General features: G+C 41.5%; 1 protein-coding gene across 1 annotated transcript in view; it reads right to left on the reverse strand.

Moving 5' to 3' along the window:
• Window positions 1–556: 556 nt before the first annotated feature.
• LOC134224604 (adenylate cyclase type 6) overlaps window positions 557–20,021 on the reverse strand; it is an 804,830-nt gene continuing 785,365 nt past the window's right edge. Inside the window, exons 11-19 of the mRNA XM_062704018.1 lie at window positions 12,634–13,452; window positions 12,235–12,566; window positions 12,083–12,167; window positions 11,901–12,017; window positions 11,757–11,837; window positions 11,531–11,688; window positions 2,146–2,386; window positions 1,712–2,081; window positions 557–1,648 (exon numbers count right to left, since the gene is read on the reverse strand). Of these exons, the coding sequence (XP_062560002.1) occupies window positions 1,392–1,648; window positions 1,712–2,081; window positions 2,146–2,386; window positions 11,531–11,688; window positions 11,757–11,837; window positions 11,901–12,017; window positions 12,083–12,167; window positions 12,235–12,566; window positions 12,634–13,452 (2,460 nt within the window). The 3' untranslated portion in view covers window positions 557–1,391. The remainder of the gene's footprint in view (window positions 1,649–1,711; window positions 2,082–2,145; window positions 2,387–11,530; window positions 11,689–11,756; window positions 11,838–11,900; window positions 12,018–12,082; window positions 12,168–12,234; window positions 12,567–12,633; window positions 13,453–20,021) is intronic.

Here is a 20,021-nt window from a genome sequence, read left to right on the forward strand (position 1 = left end):
CATGTTGAAGCAAATACTTTTGGGTTTGTCAAGCGAATTCTGGGATTAAAAGAAAATGGATTTGAGGTTCTGAAGTAAATCGTTTTTGGCTCCTTTTGTTCAGATTAAATCCATTTGGCATTCAATCAAACCAAATCCATTTGCCGAATGCTTCTGGGATTCCGGAGCGAAACCATCCAAAGTTCCGAAGCGAATGCGAATCCTTTCAAAATTCCGAAGCAAATCCAAAAAAATATTAGGGATTATAACGCAAATTCTTCTGAATAACGTCAGATCACGTCCCCTATGTACTTCAATATTTCTCTACATTGAGTGTCTCATCTTTGCGTAACGTAATTGAATTAAAAGAAAAACAGGTTTGGTTATACGTTGATTCATACAGTCCAGAAGTAAAATAAGACAGATAACTGAGAAGTAATAAAAAAAAACATTCACCGCATATACTGCTAAAACCCGAATGATTCTAATCGAACTTTTGAAGATTTTTTTTATAGAATTCTAAAGGCATATCCCTACTGAAGCTTACATGTATTTCCTTCGGTATTTCAGACGGATTTCCCATCAAAAACCCATCCTTCTGGGCAGCATTTTTATTGCCGTTCCTGACGTATACCAGCCGTTCACATCATAATCCTCCAGGAAATAGTTCCCGTGAACTTTAAACAATCCTTCTGAGAGTTTCTTAATGCAATTCTGGTAATCTACTGAATTCCGCGAAATACCGTTCTATTTGTCCCCCCCTGAAAAATAATAACTATCTTTATCTTAAATCGACTGAATGGAAATAACTCGGTCTATCAACATAAATGACTTTTGTTTGTTAAATTCCAAGAAATTAAAATAGAAAAATATGACCACGGGCTGACTGTCTCGTCGATAAAGATTATAAAAAGAAATATTTGAGAACTTTTGTTGCGTGAAACGCATTGAAGACTAATCCAATTATAAAATTCTTATTTGTAGGTCGATTTTATCGAAAATTATTGTTGAAAGGTAAATAAATTTGGACAATTATGGAGAAAAAGTTTCTACCACGTAATTTACACCAAAGCCTACCAAATAAACGAATTAAAAAAAATGTGCCTGAACCCAAAGCTGATTTACAATACGGCAACCATTCCATTCGTTACTGCATAAAACAAGTCAGTCATTTCGATATAAATATGATTCTTAAACGACTTTAGCTTTGGTTTAAACATTAAATTCCGTCTTTGTCTAACGTATTCAAGCTACCCTGAAAATAATACCCTTGATATGTCTCATCATACGCTTCGGCATTCATGGAATATAAATCTCTTAAATACTGGTAACACGGGCTAGCTCTGCAAAATAAAGTCTTGAATTTAAACTACGCAATGTCAACAACCGCTCACTCCTCTCCCACCGCCTGGCTAGTTTTGCTCCTTGACTATACCCGGCATCAGGTAGGTCACCATCGTACCCTTGCCCTTGACGTTGATTGTCCCCCTGCAAGTCAGATTGTAGCCCTTGTCCTTGACGATTTCGTACACGTCCTCGGTGACCTGAATGTGGTCCATCACCCCAGTGGAGTCCATCCGCGAGGCCACGTTCACCGCGTTGCCCCAGATGTCGTACTGGGGCTTCCGGGTGCCAATCACTCCGGCCACCACCGGTCCTATGTTAATACCTGTTGAAGGAAACAAGAACAATTGTTAGATCTGCTGCATGCTCAATCAACCCACAGCCTCACCAATCCTCATCCTAAAATTGTTAAAGGAATGCTCGTTAACGTCGGTAATTTTTTGAAACAGTTCCAACGCATAGTCCAGCATGGCAGTGACGTGTCCGGATTCAGCCAATGCGGCCGCATCTCCACCGGCGCCACTATTCAACGTCAGTCCGGATGCCGCCATGTAGGTCGATCCGGTCGTTTTGATCTTCTCCACGTGCCGAAAGCGGTCCTGCGCCAACAGCTCGTCAAAGTCGACGATAATTTCGTTGAGTAACCGCAAACACTCGACGCCTTCGTTGTTTCCCTCGAGTTCGATGTAGAATTCGCTAAAGTTCGGAATCGACGCGAACATGACGCACGCCTTGTCGCACTGTTCATGATAGATTTCCTAGGTTGAATTGGTTGGAAATTATCAAAAAACTATTGCATTACAAATTCTCACTCGAACCAACCTCGATGTTCTTTTCGCGGCGCAGAAAGTGGTCCGCCACGTGCACCGGCAGAATGTTGGCCAGCAGCTTCCGATTGTACGCCTGCAGGTGTTCCATGTCCTCTTTCTCCTCGGTAGCCTGCAGCTTCCAGATAAAATCCAACCGGCGCGTAATCTCCGTCTGCTGGCTGTGCATGATCTGACCAATCACGAACACCACCAGAAAGGCGACGTCGATGAGGAACCGTTCCGTGGTGAGAAACCTGTGTGCCCGGAGGGGTGGACGAGGTGGGAACAAAATGAAGGGCAAATTAGAATCGTTGTAATTTGAACTGTCTGCCGCTTTCCCTTGTATGTGGGAGCAGCCACCAGGAAACATCACCGATGCGTTAAATTAAAAATTAGGAATTTTCACTGGAGAAAGAAGATCATGATTCCCGCGTGGAGCTGCGTATGTTTGCTTCAAAAACAGTGCTAATTGCAGTTTAAATAACTTTGTCGTTAATGGACATATCTGAACGGATAATGGCTGCTTTCTAATTCATTCGTTGAGTGGAAAATCAAGTAAAGTGGCGCGACTATGTCTGAGGTAGCGGCAAATGTAAAATATTTGTTTGGGCAAAAAACACACACATTCAACATAATTGGTTTGATTACAATTATTTGGTGTTATATTTCAACTTTTTTCTGCTGATATGCTGCTGCGCGACCCATGGTCCTGCGATGCAGTGGTCAATTTTAGTCATTCGTCCCAGAAAGCTGCGACTTTTTTTTAAACCGTTTTTTGTAGCAATGCCAGAGCGAAATTAATGCGAAGACCACTCATTGAGCCCGGAAAGCCATCCAATGGTCCTCGGGCAGTTAGGAAACATCCGAAAAGATTCGTTCTAGAGCAGAGGCTCCCAAACTTTTTGGATAAGCGGCCCACTTAGCAGAACCCCTTATTGCTTGTGACCCACCAGGTGCAATATGAATTGATTTTTAGGAATTGGATAAAAATGATATTACGTTAGATTGAGCAAATCATAATAAATTGGATTTTTTTTATCCTGTTTTGTATTTCATTTGTATTAGATTGGATTTGGATTGGATTTGGATTGGATTTGGATTGGATTTGGTTTGGATTTGGATTGGATTTGGTTTGGATTTGGATTGGATTTGGTTTGGATTTGGTTTGGATTTGGATTGGATTTGGATTGGATTTGGATTGGATTTGGATTGGATTTGGTTTGGATTTGGATTGGATTTGAATTGGATTTGGATTGGATTTGGAATGGATTTGGATTGGATTTGGATTGGATTTGGATTGGATTTGGATTGGATTTGGATTGGATTTGGATTGGATTGGATTTGGATTGGATTTGAATTGGATTTGGTTTGGATTTGGATTGGATTTGGTTTGGATTGGATTTGAATTGGATTTGGATTGGATTTGGTTTGAATTTGGATTGGATTTGGATTGGTTTGGTTGGTTTGGATTGGTTTGGATTGGTTTGGATTGGTTTGGATTGGTTTGGATTGGTTTGGATTGGTTTGGATTGGTTTGGATTGGTTTGGATTGGTTTGGATTGGTTTGGATTGGTTTGGATTGGTTTGGATTGGTTTGGATTGGTTTGGATTGGTTTGGTTGGTTTGGATTGGTTTGGATTGGTTTGGATTGGTTTGGATTGGTTTGGATTGGTTTGGATTGGTTTGGTTGGTTGGTTCGGTTGGTTTGGATTGGTTTGGATTGGGTTTGGATTGGTTTGGGTTGGTTGGGATTGGTTTGGATTGGTTTGGATTGCGTTGGGTTGGATTGGGTTTGGTTGGTTTGGATTGGTTTGGATTGGTTTGGTTTGGTTTGGTTGTGTTGGTTTGGATTGTTTTGGATTGGTTTGGATTGGTTTGGATTGGTTTGGATTGGTTTGGTTTGGTTTGGATTGGTTTGGATTGGTTTGGATTGGTTTGGATTGGTTTGGATTGGTTTGGTTTGGTTTGGATTGGTTTGGTTTGGATTGGTTTGAATTGGTTTGGATTGGTTTGGATTGGTTTGGATTGGTTTGGATTGGTTTGGAATGGTTTGGATTGGTTTGGATTGGTTTGGATTGGTTTGGATTGGTTTGGATTGGTTTGGATTGGTTTGGATTGGTTTGGATTGGTTTGGATTGGTTTGGTTTGGTTTGGTTGGTTTGGTTTGGTTTGGTTGGTTTGGATTGGTTTGGTTGGTTTGGATTGGTTGGATTGGTTTGGATTGGTTTGGATTGGTTTGGATTGGTTTGGATTGGTTTGGATTGGTTTGGATTGGTTTGGTTGGTTTGGTTGGTTTGGATTGGTTTGGTTGGTTTGGATTGGTTTGGATTGGTTTGGATTGGTTTGGATTGGTTTGGTTGGTTTGGATTGGTTTGGATTGGTTTGGATTGGTTTGGATTGGTTTGGATTGGTTTGGATTGGTTTCAGTTGGTTTGGATTGGTTTGGATTGGTTTGGATTGGGTTTGGATTGGTTTGGATTCGGTTGGGATTGGTTTGGATTGGTTTGGATTGGGTTTGGATTGGTTTGGTTTGGTTTGGATTGGATTTGGTTTGGTTTGAATCGGTTTGGTTTTGGTTTGGTTTGGTTTGGTTGGTTTGGATTGGTTTGGATTGGTTTGGATTGGTTTGGTTTGGTTGGATTGGTTTGGTTGGTTTGAATTGGTTTGGATTGGTTTGGAATGGTTTGGATTGGTTTGGATTGGTTTGGTTGGTTTGGATTGGTTTGGGTTGGTTGGATTGGTTTGGATTGGTTTGGATTGGATTGGTTTGGATTGGATTGGTTTGGATTGGTTTGGTTGCGTTTGGATTGGTTTGGTTTGGTTTGGATTGGATTGGTTTGGTTGGTTTGGATTGGTTTGGATTGGTTTGGTTTGGATTGGTTTGGTTGGTTTGGATTGGTTTGGATTGGTTTGGATTGGTTTGGTTGGTTTGGATTGGTTTGGATTGGTTTGGATTGGTTTGGATTGGTTTGGATTGGTTTGGATTGGTTTGGATTGGTTTGGATTGGTTTGGATTGGTTTGGATTGGTTTGGATTGGTTTGGATTGGTTTGGATTGGTTTGGATTGGTTTGGATTGGTTTGGATTGGTTTGGATTGGTTTGGATTGGTTTGGATTGGGTTTGGATTGGTTTGGATTGGTTTGGATTGGTTTGATTTGGTTTGGTTTGTGTTGGATTTGGATTGGTTTGGATTGGTTTGGATTGGTTTGGATTGGTTTGGATTGGTTTGGTTTGGTTTGGATTGGTTTGGTTGGTTTGGATTGGTTTGGATTGGTTTGGATTGGTTTGGATTGGTTTGGGATGGTTTGGATTGGTTTGGTTGGTTTGGATTGGTTTGGATTGGTTTGGATTGGTTTGGATTGGTTTGGTTGGTTTGGTTGGTTTGGATTGGTTTGGTTTGGTTTGGATTGGTTTGGTTTGGATTGGTTTGGTTGGTTTGGTTGGTTTGGATTGGTTTGGATTGGTTTGGATTGGTTTGGATTGGTTTGGATTGGTTTGGATTGGTTTGGATTGGTTTGGATTGGTTTGGATTGGTTTGGATTGGTTTGGATTGGTTTGGATTGGTTTGGATTGGATTTGGATTGGTTTCAGTTGGTTTGGATTGGTTTGGATTGGTTTGGATTGGTTTGGATTGGGTTTGGATTGGTTTGGATTCGATTGGGATTGGTTTGGATTGGTTTGGTTTGGTTTGGATTGGTTTGGTTTGGTTTGAATCGGTTTGGTTTGGTTTGGTTTGGTTTGGATTGGTTTGGATTGGTTTGGATTGGTTTGGATTGGTTTGGTTTGGTTTGGATTGGTTTGGTTGGTTTGGTTGGTTTGGATTGGTTTGGAATGGTTTGGATTGGTTTGGATTGGTTTGGGTTGGTTTGGATTGGTTTGGATTGGTTTGGATTGGTTTGGTTGGATTGGTTTGGATTGGTTTGGTTGCGTTTGGATTGGTTTGGTTTGGTTTGGATTGGATTGGTTTGGTTGGTTTGAATTGGATTGGTTTGGATTGGTTTGGATTGGTTTGGATTGGTTTGGTTTGGATCGGTTTGGATTGGTTTGGATTGGTTTGGATTGGTTTGGATTGGTTTGGATTGGTTTGGATTGGTTTGGATTGGTTTGGATTGGTTTGGTTGGTTTGGATTGGTTTGGATTGGTTGGATTGGTTTGGATTGGTTTGGATTGGTTTGGATTGGTTTGGATTGGTTTGGATTGGTTTGGATTGGTTTGGTTGGTTTGGTTGGTTTGGATTGGTTTGGATTGGTTTGGATTGGTTTGGATTGGTTTGGATTGGTTTGGATTGGTTTGGATTGGTTTGGATTGGTTTGGATTGGATTGGTTTGGATTGGTTTGGATTGGTTTGGATTGGTTTGGTTTGGATTGGTTTGGATTGGTTTGGATTGGTTTGGATTGGGTTTGGATTGGTTTGGATTGGTTTGGATTGGTTTGGATTGCGTTGGGTTGGATTGGGTTTGGATTGGTTTGGATTGGTTTGGATTGGTTTGGATTGGTTTGGATTGGTTTGGATTTGGTTTGATTTGGTTTGGTTGTGTTGGTTTGGATTGGTTTGGGATTGGATTGGTTTGGATTGGTTTGGATTGGTTTGGATTGGTTTGGATTGGTTTGGATTGGTTTGGATTGGTTTGGTTGGTTTGGATTGGTTTGGTTGGTTTGGATTGGTTTGGATTGGTTTGGTTGGTTTGGATTGGTTTGGTTGGTTTGGATTGGTTTGGATTGGTTTGGATTGGTTTGGTTTGGTTGGTTTGGATTGGTTTGGATTGGTTTGGATTGGTTTGGATTGGTTTGGATTGGTTTGGATTGGTTTGGATTGGTTTGGATTGGTTTGGATTGGTTTGGATTGGTTTGGGTTTGGTTTGGGTTGGTTTGGATTGGTTTGGATTGGTTTGGATTGGATTGGATTGGTTTGGATTGGTTTGGTTGCGTTTGGATTGGATTTGGTTTGGTTTGGATTGGATTGGTTTGGTTGGTTTGGTTGGTTTGGATTGGTTTGGATTGGTTTGGATTGGTTTGGTTTGGATTGGTTTGGTTGGTTTGGATTGGTTTGGATTGGTTTGGATTGGTTTGGATTGGTTTGGATTGGTTTGGTTGGTTTGGATTGGTTTGGATTGGTTTGGATTGGTTTGGATTGGTTGGTTTGGATTGGTTTGGATTGGTTTGGATTGGTTTGGATTGGTTTGGATTGGTTTGGTTGGTTTGGATTGGTTTGGATTGGTTTGGATTGGTTTGGTTGGTTTGGTTGGTTTGGTTGGTTTGGATTGGTTTGGTTGGTTTGGATTGGTTTGGATTGGTTTGGATTGGTTTGGATTGGTTTGGTTGGTTTGGATTGGTTTGGATTGGTTTGGTTTGGATTGGTTTGGATTGGTTTGGATTGGTTTGGATTGGGTTTGGATTGGTTTGGTTGGTTTGGATTGGTTTGGATTTGCGTTGGGTTGGATTGGGTTTGGATTGGTTTGGATTGGTTTGGATTGGTTTGGATTGGTTTGGATTGGTTTGATTTGGTTTGATTTGGTTTGGTTGTGTTGGTTTGGATTGGTTTGGATTGGTTTGGATTGGTTTGGATTGGTTTGGATTGGTTTGGATTGGTTTGGATTGGTTTGGATTGGTTTGGATTGGTTTGGATTGGTTTGGATTGGTTTGGATTGGTTTGGATTGGTTTGGATTGGTTTGGATTGGTTTGGATTGGTTTGGTTGGTTTGGATTGGTTTGGATTGGTTTGGGATTGGTTTGGATTGGTTTGGTTGGTTTGGATTGGTTTGGATTGGTTGGTTTGGATTGGTTTGGATTGGTTTGGATTGGTTTGGATTGGTTTGGATTGGTTTGGATTGGTTGGATTGGTTTGGATTGGTTTGGATTGGTTTGGTTTGGTTTGGATTGGTTTGGATTGGTTTGGATTGGTTTGGATTGGTTTGGATTGGTTTGGATTGGTTGGATTGGTTTGGATTGGTTTGGATTGGTTTGGATTGGTTGGTTTGGATTGGTTGGACTTGGATTGGTTTGGATTGGATTGGTTTGGATTGGTTTGGATTTGGATTGGTTTGGTTGGTTTGGATTGGTTTGGATTGGTTTGGATTGGTTTGGATTGGTTTGGATTGGTTGGATTGGTTTGGTTGGTTTGGATTGGTTTGGATTGGTTTGGTTGGTTTGGATTGGTTTGGATTGGGTTGGGATTGGTTTGGATTTGGTTGGTTTGGATTGGGTTTGGTTTGGTTTGGATTGGTTTGGATTGGTTTGGTTGGTTTGGATTTGGTTTGGATTGGTTTGGATTGGTTTGGATTGGTTTGGTTTGGTTGGTTTGGTTGGTTTGGATTGGTTTGGATTGGTTTGGTTGGTTTGGTTTGGATTGGTTTGGATTGGTTTGGATTGGTTTGGATTGGTTTGGTTTGGTTTGGTTGGTTTGGATTGGTTTGGATTGGTTTGGATTGGTTTGGTTGGTTTGGATTGGTTTGGATTGGTTTGGATTGGTTTGGATTGGTTTGGATTGGTTGGATTGGTTTGGATTGGTTTGGATTGGTTTGGATTGGTTTGGATTGGTTTGGATTGGTTTGGATTGGTTTGGATTGGTTTGGTTGGTTTGGATTGGTTTGGATTGGTTTGGATTGGTTTGGTTGGTTTGGATTGGTTTGGATTGGTTTGGATTGGTTTGGTTGGTTTGGATTGGTTTGGATTGGTTTGGATTGGTTTGGATTGGTTTGGATTGGTTGGTTGGATTGGTTTGGATTGGTTTGGTTTGGATTGGTTTGGATTGGTTTGGATTGGTTTGGATTGGTTTGGATTGGGTTTGGTTTGGTTTGGTTTGGATTGGTTTGGATTGGTTTGGATTGGTTTGGGTTGGTTTGGATTGGTTTGGTTGGTTTGGATTGGTTTGGTTTGGATTGGTTTGGTTGGTTTGGATTGGTTTGGATTGGTTTGGATTGGTTTGGATTGGTTTGGATTGGTTTGGATTGGTTTGGATTGGTTTGGATTGGTTTGGATTGGTTTGGATTGGTTTGGATTGGTTTGGATTGGTTTGGATTGGTTTGGTTGGTTGGTTGGTTGGTTTGGATTGGTTTGGATTGGTTTGGATTGGTTTGGATTGGTTTGGATTGGTTTGGATTGGTTTGGATTGGTTTGGTTGGTTTGGATTGGTTTGGATTGGTTTGGATTGGTTTGGTTGGTTTGGATTGGTTTGGTTGGTTTGGTTGGTTGGATTGGTTTGGATTGGTTTGGATTGGTTGGATTGGTTTGGATTGGTTTGGTTGGTTTGGTTGGTTTGGTTGGTTTGGATTGGTTTGGATTGGTTTGGATTGGTTTGGATTGGTTTGGATTGGTTTGGATTGGTTTGGGTTGGTTTGGATTGGTTTGGTTGGTTTGGATTGGTTTGGATTGGTTTGGATTGGTTTGGATTGGTTTGGATTGGTTTGGATTGGTTTGGATTGGTTGGTTGGATTGGTTTGGTTGGTTTGGATTGGTTTGGTTGGTTGGTTTGGATTGGTTTGGATTGGTTTGGATTGGTTTGGATTGGTTGGATTGGTTTGGATTGGTTTGGATTGGTTTGGATTGGTTTGGTTGGATTGGTTTGGATTGGTTGGATTGGTTGGATTGGTTTGGATTGGTTTGGATTATGTTTGGATTGGTTTGGATTGGTTTGGATTGGTTGGATTGGTTTGGATTGGTTTGGTTGGTTTGGATTGGTTTGGATTGGATTGGTTTGGATTGGTTTGGATTGGTTTGGATTGGTTTGGATTGGTTTGGATTGGTTTGGATTGGTTTGGGTTGGTTTGGATTGGGTTTGGATTGGTTTGGTTTGGTTTGGATTGGTTTGGGTTGGTTTGGATTGGTTTGGATTGGTTTGGATTGGTTTGGATTGGTTTGGATTGGTTTGGATTGGTTTGGATTGGTTTGGATTGGTTTGGATTGGTTTGGATTGGTTTGGATTGGTTTGGTTGGTTTGGATTGGTTTGGATTGGTTTGGTTGGTTTGGATTGGTTTGGTTGGTTTGGATTGGTTGGATTGGTTTGGATTGGTTTGGTTTGGTTGGTTTGGATTGGTTTGGATTGGATTTGGATTGGTTTGGTTGGTTTGGATTGGTTTGGATTGGTTTGGATTGGTTGGATTGGTTTGGATTGGTTTGGATTGGTTGGATTGGTTTGGATTGGTTTGGATTGGTTTGGATTGGTTTGGATTGGTTTGGTTGGTTTGGATTGGTTTGGATTGGTTTGGATTGGTTTGGATTGGTTTGGATTGGTTTGGATTGGTTTGGATTGGTTTGGGTTGGTTTGGATTGGTTTGGATTGGTTTGGATTGGTTTGGTTGGATTTGGATTGGATTTGGATTGGATTTGGATTGGATTTGGATTGGATTTGGATTGGATTTGGATTGGATTTGGATTGGATTTGGATTTAAATTGGATTTGGATTGAATTTGAATTGGATTTGGATTGAATTTAGATTGGATTTGGATTGGATTTGGATTGAATATGGATTGGATTTTGATTGGATTTGGATTTGGATTGGATTTGGATTGGATTTGGATTGGATTTGAATTGGATTCGGATTGGATTTGGATTGGATTTAATTGTGATTTGAATTGGATTTGGATTGGATTTGGATTGAATTTGGATTGGATTTGGATTGGATTTGGATTGAACTACGCGTGTTAACCCTAAGGCATTTCTCCAATGATTTCTTGTGTGACTGAGACGCGCAACACATATGTAGTGATCACATTCTTTTCTAAGGATCACAAAGAGCATGTTCTGTATTTGAATTTGAACGATATGCCTTTTGCTACGCGAGTAGACCTTAAAGTTTTAATCCAGGGATTGTTTGAATGACCCGGGAGCATGTACTTTGAAGACTTTTTTTTTCTAGGGACCGCAAAGAGCATGTAGCATATTTGAAACTGGTTGAAAGGCCTTTAGGTTCTTGTATTACCATGGGCAAAAGATGTAAACCTTGATAGTGGACAAAAAGTATATTAGTTTCTGGTTCGAAAACCGGTCAAAATTATTTAAATCGGTTAGGAATTTCTCAAGTTATAGAAATATCAATTTATGGCACCCTGTCGGCCATATACACGTGTGTTTTTTTTGTTGGATAAGGGTTAAGCGGGGTGAAGATGAATACAACATTGTGAAAGACGCGACTGATTAGCTACTGACCGAGACCCATCACTGCTAGAGATACAAACGGCCATCCAATTAGCTGAGATACTCAAAGCTTGGACATGCGGTCAAACCTCGCAACATCATGGGAAAGTCCCGCAATGCGAAAGTTCGTCAAGTTACAGGGCCATACTGTGTTGCCCTTGCTACTGCCCCATTCTCATGATATGTAGTCTCATATATTTGGTTTCATGAATAGGGTCCGTGTTGTTTTGCCTTAGGTTTCTTAAATTGTCATTATGTTACGTACCACGGCTCGCAATGCCGATCGAAGATCAACGCCAGCACCACTATGGAAGCGATATAGCATATCAGAATAACCACCAGCAGGACGATCTTGAACAAGATCTTGATGAACTGATGTACCGCACAAGTAAGTAAGGCAAGCAAGGTTAGTAGCAATAGGATCTGTTGGATGAAAAGAATGAGAAGCTGAATTCGAACTGATTTTTTTTGCGCTCTGTGCCGGTACTCACATTAAAAGTTTTCGATTCATTACACTGATTAGGCCACTGCAGAAAATATTCCTCCGAAAGCGATAGATAGAGAATAAAAGTCTGCAAAAAATTAAAAGGAAAAAGTTACGTAAAGAAAATAAGAATCGCACATACTTTAGTTACCAGTTTATAGTAAGACAAACATATCACAGTAACAACAACACATAATGATATCACTTGAGCGATCTCCCGACGGCCGTGAATTCTCTGCGACATCATTCGGAAGAAGTTGGATATTTTCTGTTTAACAAAATAAGAACAGTATAAATATGTTGCACCATCTTCATCAAAATCATTTTACGAACTGTATCTTCCTTCGAGAAGACTGGAACACAGGAAACTAGTAGCATCACAGTTAGTATACCGTACACCCAGTAGGTGTAATGATCCCTGAAAAATAAGATCAACGATGTAGCACTCTTTCGGTATTCCGTAAACAGCAAAAAAAAAGGCTTACATTGGGAATACCAGCACCTGGATCGACATGATCCCGAAAAAGATGATAATGCTGCAGTAAAAGTACACGTTCAGCATCGGATCCGGCTCCCGACAGTACTTCCGCTCGATGTCGTCCTTGATGAAAGTCAAATGGAAGCGCTTGCAGTGATCCAACCGCAGACGATCTATCGATCGCGCATCGATCGCCTTTATCAAATATTCGTTGACCTCCTCCTCGGTGCTCTTGGGCTCCTGTTTGTCATTGAAACCCATTTTGGACCAGTGGCCCATCATGCGCAGTTCTTTGGAAATGTTTCCATTCACGGAAGACGACTGCTTGGACATGGTATGCTGGAAACAATAATATTGATATTCAGCTTGAGATCAATTTGTAATTGTCCTTATGTGAACGTCTTACCGCTCGATACGATTCCTTAGGAACTATCAAATAGGTTTGAATTTGGTGATCTTTCAGGTAATTGTTGCGATCGGCTCCTTTACCCTCCTCCACTTCGTAGTGATCACCCAAACTTTTGAGCGTTTCTTTCGTAATGTGAACCCTCCCGGGAACCCCCCCACTTTCCATATAGTTTGCCAGCGTCACATCGTTGGACCACACGTCAAACTGCCACTTTCTCGACCCCAGCACTCCACAGTGCACCCTCCCGGTGTGAATCCCCACTCTCATGTTGACATTCACTGCCATCACCTCTCGAACGAGAGCGATGGCATCGATCATATCCAATCCCATCTCGACCGAACAGATCGCATGATCGGGCCTTGCTTCCGGCAAGCCCGACACACAGTAATAGCAATCGCCAAGCAGCTTGATCCTCAGACAGTGGTGTTCCTGTGCAAGCCGGTCGAACCGGGCGAACAGTTCGTTCAGCAGCCGCACCAATTCCTCTGCAGTACATTGGTCCGATAAGCTGGTGAAGCCGCAGATGTCCGCGAACAGAATACTCACATTCTCGTGCCGTTGGATGTAGATTTTGTGGAACTGGGCTTCCTCCCGCGGCTGTCCAGCGATGTCGTTCTTCATCTCCATTGCCACATGACGCGGCAGTACCGACAGAAGCAGTTGCTCTTGCTTTTGATTTTCCCGTTGAATTCGGAGCCGTGCCTCCACGCACTGACGAGTTTCCATGAACGCATTACGCTGGGAGCGCTCCTTGGGCCAGTGGAGCAGAATGCCGGTTGCGTTCGTGCAGGCCAGCGTAATGAGGTCCGAGTGGAGCTGAAATGGAAGGAGATATGTGAGGTGATAAGTTACGAAGGAGATTGCGTTTTGGAATTGATTGTAATTAGTGACTACCTGTTAACATACATTTAGGATGCAATTTCTAGTGAATTATATTTTTAAATCGTATGAATCTTGCTTAACTTTTCAGAAGGACCTAAGTAACATTTTTTCATGAATTAATTTGAATATTGCAATCAATAGACCAATACAAAAGCTTTTGTTTAAGGGTATGCGATAACACACTTTTTCCGAAACGAAACGAAACGAAATTTAAAATGTCTATGTTGATTCGGATCGAATCGAAACGAAATATGAATTTACTTTCGAAACTTCGAAACGAAACGAAATTTTAATTTTTTTTCCGCGGAATTTAGATTAAATTGGTTTTACGTACGCAATTCGGATTTCACTTTTTTAAAGTCAAATAACTGTTTTACCATATACAGATGTGCTCGACTTGCGGTTAGCGGCAGCACAGTCTTATATACAATAAGCTTGACGAACTGAGCTATTGTCTGTGTGTCCTTGGCATATGAGAACAGCTGTTATGGTCAGTATGAGCTAAAAGCAATCATAAGTAAAGAACTTTCAGCAATTTCAACCCGTTCTGGTTTTTTTTAATTTCATACGAAGATCTAGAATTGCCACAAATCTTCAATGTTCCTTACATTTTGTGGAAATAGTCAAAGAAGAGCTTAGCTTGATTAACTGTACACATCTTAGTTGCTTATCATGATTGGCCGAGAAACAACAAATATGCACAACTCACCAATTAAATAATATTCTTGGGATACAAAAAAGTTATTCTTATTGTACACTTGCTTCGAAGTTTCCAATTCATGACCAATAACGCTGCTGGTCACATCCTTACAGTCAATTTAGCCTCTAGAAAGGAGGCTTCCGAGCCTCTTGAAAGGAGGCTTACGAGCCTCTTGAAAGGAGGTTTCCGAGCCTCTTGAAAGGAGTGTCAGCGACTGCAACCAGGGATGTTGCGACGTTATCGGCCGTACCTGTGCTTCTATATTTCGCTTTGGAATCAAATAAACTAGGCGATGATCGAGGGGACTAATGGAAATTTTGGTAAAAATTTGATAAAAACAGCAGGGTAAAAAGGGAAAATGGTAAATGCATCATGAAACAATCATGATTATCCTTAAACAATTGAAAAATGCTCCTTAAAAATACTGATCATTTTTCCTTAATTTATTGAACAAATTACCTTGAAATATATAAAATGCTCCGTAAACATTTGAAAAGTGTACCGTAGAAACGGAAAAAAATGTACCGTAAACAATTGAAAATGCTCCTTGTAGGCTTAGCTTGTAATGCTTAGCTTGTAGGCTAAGATTACATTTTGTATAAGTTTATGGATCATTTCGTTTTTTTTTTACGGAGCACTGTTTTTAGTTTAAGGAGCATTTTTTCAGGTTAAGGAGCATTTTTTATTGGTTTACTCCTTCTTTTTTTCTACTTTATGACAGCCAATTTCAAGGTACTTTTTCAACTATTTCACAATAATTTTTAAATCAATATACTGCGCAATTATCATTAGTTAAATAGCAAATCTTTGTTTTTCTAAGGAGCATTTTCAATTGCTTACGGTACATTTTTTTTCGTTTCTACGGTACACTTTTCAAATGTTTACGGAGCATTTTATATATTCCAAGGTAATTTGTTCAATAATTTGAGGAAAAATTATCAGTTTTTTTAAGGAGCATTTTTCAATTGTTTAAGGACCATTTCATCTGTTTTAATGGACAATTTTTGGGCTGCCGGGTAAAAACTTGATAAATAGTATTTCTTTTATTTACGGTTTGAAAAATAATAACAATTTGATTAGTTGCTTTTTCTGTTTCTTAGCTTCTCAGTTGGTTGATTTTTGCTTCTCAGTTGGTTGTTTCTCATTGGCGATCCAATCTTGAATGAACTCTTGCTCTGGATGTCACGGCATTTGTAGTTGCTCCGGTTGACAGGACATAAACAAGGGACTACTTGATCATCTCGGCTACCCGTGACTACTTTGATTGCATGTTATTTCCAACAAGGAGGCTTCCGAGCCTCTTGAAAGAAGGCTTCCGTGCGTCTTGAAAGGAGGCTTCCGAGCCTCTTGAAAGGAGGCTTCCGAGCCTCTTGAAAGGAGGCTTCCGAGCCTCTTGAAAGGAGGCTTCCGAGCCTCTTGAAAGGAGGCTTCCGAGCCTCTTGAAAGGAGGCTTCTGAGCCTCTTGAAAGGAGGCTTCTGAGCCTCTTGAAAGGAGGCTTCTGAGCCTCTTGAAAGGAGGCTTCTGAGCCTCTTGAAAGGAGGCTTCTGAGCCTCTTGAAAGGAGGCTTCTGAGCCTCTTGAAAGGAGGCTTCCTGAGCCTCTTGAAAGGAGGCTTCTGAGCCTCTTGAAAGGAGGCTTCCGAGCCTCTTGAAAGGAGGCTTCCGAGCCTCTTGAAAGGAGGCTTCCGAGCCTCTTGAAAGGAGGCTTCCGAGCCTCTTGAAAGGAGGCTTCCGAGCCTCTTGAAAGGAGGCTTCCGAGCCTCTTGAAAGGAGGCTTCCGAGCTGTTGGAGTAGGGCTTCGTCTGTGTATTCAAAAGAAGAGTACACTTTGAAAATGCAAAGCAGGACTCCAAGGCATTTTGTCTTCATTCCGGAGCGGGCAAACATCAGAGACATTTTGACGTAGGACTGCATCTGGGTATTCTAAAGAGGAGTACACTTTACGAATGCATGGCAAGATCCCGTGACATTTTTTGTTTCTTTTCGGAGCGAGTAGAACTTCGAGACATGTTGGCGCTGGAATACGTCTGTGTATTATGTGGAGTACACTTTGTGAATGCGAGCCGACCTTCGAGGCATTTTCGTGTTTATTCTGAAGCGAGTAGAACGCCGAAGCATATTGACGTAGGACTACGTCTGGGTATTCTATAGAGGACCACACTCTGCGAATACAGAGCACGACTCCGAGAAAATTTTTGTTTATTCCAATTTCTGTTCATTCCGGAGCGAGTAAAAATCCGAGGCATTTTGCCGTAGGAATACGTCTGTGTATTCTATGGAAGAATACACTTTGCGAATGCGAAGGACTCCAAAGCATTTTTGGTTATTCCGGAGCGAGTAGAACTCCAAGGCATTTTGAGGTAGGACATCGTTTGTGTATTCTATAGAAGAGTATACTTTGCGAATGCAGAGCAGGACTTCGATGCAACTCCAAGACATGTTCGTCTGGGTATTCTATAGAAGGACGTAGGATTACGTGAGTAGAACTCCAAAGAATGTTGACGTAGGACTACGTTTGCAAGTTCTATAGAGGATTGCTCTTTGCGAGTACCGAGCAGGACTCCGAGGCATTTTTTTTTTTTTGTTTATTCCGGGACGAGCAGGTTTCCGAGGCATTTTTTTGTTTTTTCCGGAGCGAGCAGGTCTCCGAGGCATTTTTTGTTTATTCCGGAACGATCAGGTTTCCGAGGCATTTTTTTTTTTTGTTTATTCCGGAGCGAGCAGGTCTCCGAGGCATTTTTTTTGTTTATTCCGGAACGAGCAGGTTTCCGAGGCATTTTTTTATTCCGGAACAAGCGGGTTTCCGAGGTATTTTTTTGTTTATTCCGGAGCGAGCAGGTCTCCGAGGCATTTTATTTTGTGAATGTGAGCCGACCTTCGAGGCATTTTATTTTGTGAATGCGAGCCGACCTTCGAGGTATTTTCGTGTTTATTCTGAAGCGAGTAGAACGCCGAAGCATATTGTCGTAGGACTACGTCTGTGTGTTCTACACAAGAGTACACTTTGTGAATATGAAGCACTCCGAGGCATTTTTGTTTATTCCGGAGTGAGCAGAACTCTGAGGCATGTTGACGTAGGACTACGTCTGGGTATTCTATAGAGGACCACACTCTGCGAATACAGAGCACGACTCCGAGAAAAATTTTGTTTATTCCATTTTCTGTTCGTTCCGGAGCGAGTAAGAATCCGAGGCATTTTATTTTGTGACTGCGAGTAGAACTCCGAGGCATGTTGACGTCGAACTACGTCTGTGACCACTTTGCAAATGCGAAGCAGGATTCCAAGACATTTTGTGTTCATTCCGTAGACGTAGGACTACGGCTGTGTATTCTATAGAGGAGTACACTTTGCAAATGTGAAGGACTCCGAGGCATTCTCGTGTTTATTCCGGAGCGAGTAGAACTCCGAGGCATGTTGGAGTAGGGCTTCGTCTGTGTATTCAAAAGAAGAGTACACTTTGAAAATGCAAAGCAGGACTCCAAGGCATTTTGTCTTTATTCCGGAGCGAGTAGAACTCCGAGGCATGTTGGAGTAGGGCTTCGTCTGTGTATTCAAAAGAAGAGTACACTTTGAAAATGCAAAGCAGGACTCCAAGGCATTTTGTCTTCATTCCGGAGCGGGTAAACATCAGAGACATTTTGACGTAGAACTGCATCTGGGTATTCTAAAGAGGAGTACACTTTGCGAATGCATGGCAAGATCCCGTGACATTTTTTGTTTCTTTTTCGGAGCGAGTAGAACTTCGAGACATGTTGACGCTGGACTACGTCTGTGTATTATGTGGAGTACACTTTGTGAATGCGAGCCGACCTTCGAGGCATTTTCGTGTTCATTCTGAAGCGAGTAGAACGCCGAAGCATATTGACGTAGGACTACGTCTGGGTATTCTATAGAGGACCACACTCTGCGAATACAGAGCACGACTCCGAGAAAAAAATTGGTTTATTCCATTTTCTGTTCATTCCGGAGCGAGTAAAAATTCGAGGCATTTTGACGTAGGAATACGTCTGTGTATTCTATGGAAGAATACACTTTGCAAATGCGAAGGACTCCAAAGCATTTTTGGTTATTCCGGAGCGAGTAGAACTCCAAGGCATTTTGAGGTAGGACATCGTTTGTGTATTCTATAGAAGAGTATACTTTGCGAATGCAGAGCAGGACTCCGATGCAACTCCAAGACATGTTCGTCTGGGTATTCTATAGAAGGACGTAGGATTACGTCTGTGGCTTCTATGAAGGAATACATTTTGCAAATGGACTCCGAGGCGTTTTTTTTTAATTATTCCAGAGTGAGTAGAACTCCAAAGAATGTTGACGTAGGACTACGTTTGCAAGTTCTATAGAGGATTGCTCTTTGCGAGTACCGAGCAGGACTCCGAGGCATTTTTTGTGTATTCCGATTTGTGCAAGAGCAAGTAGAATTCCGAAGAAAAAAAAATTAAAATGTGACCCTCAATCATAATTAGTTTTTAGCAAAAATATGACGGTACTTAACATATCAAGTTTGTTCTTCTTTGCATTAGATGTTGATGGTATTACAATATTATGAATTGTTTTAATTTATTTTGAAGCAATTTAGGTACGATTTTTCATTATAATGAAATATTTATAAAATTGAAATCATATTCTTACAAAGTTGAAAGAGTAGGGAAGGAGAAAGATGTAGTATTCAGAGCAAGCGGCTAATGATTTTAGTTTGTATAAGTGATTCTAGACTATGAATTGATTCTGCTATTGCGGATTGTACATTAAACATAAGCAATCAAATATACCAATCGTGAAATCACATATTTCACGTTCCCCAATTTACCGTACAATGTGGCAAGTTTTACATTAGACTTGATTCGAATTCTCAATTTTGCATATGCGCTAATACTGATCTCTATCGTGAAAGAATCTGTGCATGATTGAGTATTTGAGAGTATGGAGAGCAACATATTGAATTTTCTGACGAACTTTGCTTCATTTAAGCGTGTGCCAATGAATCGGTAGCTTGTGAGGGGCTGGGAGAGGTTGCGCGGCGAGGTATGGCAATGCTAGCGCATTGCAGCCACCGCAGTATGAGATGGTGTTGGTAGCGCCATCGGGTTGAGTAGCAACGACGAAGATTGCACCGTCAGTTTGTTGTCGAATTTTAAAACGAACAGTCGCACCGCTCTTCAACGGCGGATTCCATTCAGCCGTTTTCGGCTGGAATACGACACGAGCCTCTTGAAAGGAGGCTTCCGAGCCTCTTGAAAGGAGGCTTCCGAGCCTCTTGAAAGGAGGCTTCCGAGCCTCTTGAAAGGAGGCTTCCGAGCCTCTTGAAAGGAGGCTTCCTAACCTCTTGAAAGGAGGCTTCCGAGCCTCTTGAAAGAAGGTTTCCGAGCCTCTTGAAAGGAGGCTTCCGAGCCTCTTGAAAGGAGGCTTCCGAGCCTCTTGAACGGAGGCTTCCGAGCCTCTTTATTGAAGGCTTCTGAGCCTCTTGAAAGGAGGTTTACGAGCCTCTTGAAAGGAGGCTTCCAAGCCTCTTGAACTGAGGTTTCCGAGCCTCTTTAACGGAGGCTTCCGAGCCCCTTGAACGGAGACTTCCAAGACTCTTGAAAGGAGGCTTCCGAGCATCTTGAAATGAGGCTTCTGAGTATTTTGAAATGAAGCTTCCGAGCCCTTTGAAACGAAGTTTCCGAGCCTCTTGAAAGAAGGCTTCCGAGCCTCTTGAAAGTAGGTTCCCGAGCCTCTTGAAAGAAGGCTTTCGAGCTTCTTGAAAGAAGGATGCCGAGCCTCTTGAAAGGAGGCTTCCGAGCCTCTTGAAAGGAGGCTTCCG

Source organism: Armigeres subalbatus, chromosome 3, assembly GCF_024139115.2.
Source record: "Armigeres subalbatus isolate Guangzhou_Male chromosome 3, GZ_Asu_2, whole genome shotgun sequence".
Taxonomy (NCBI): domain Eukaryota; kingdom Metazoa; phylum Arthropoda; class Insecta; order Diptera; family Culicidae; genus Armigeres; species Armigeres subalbatus.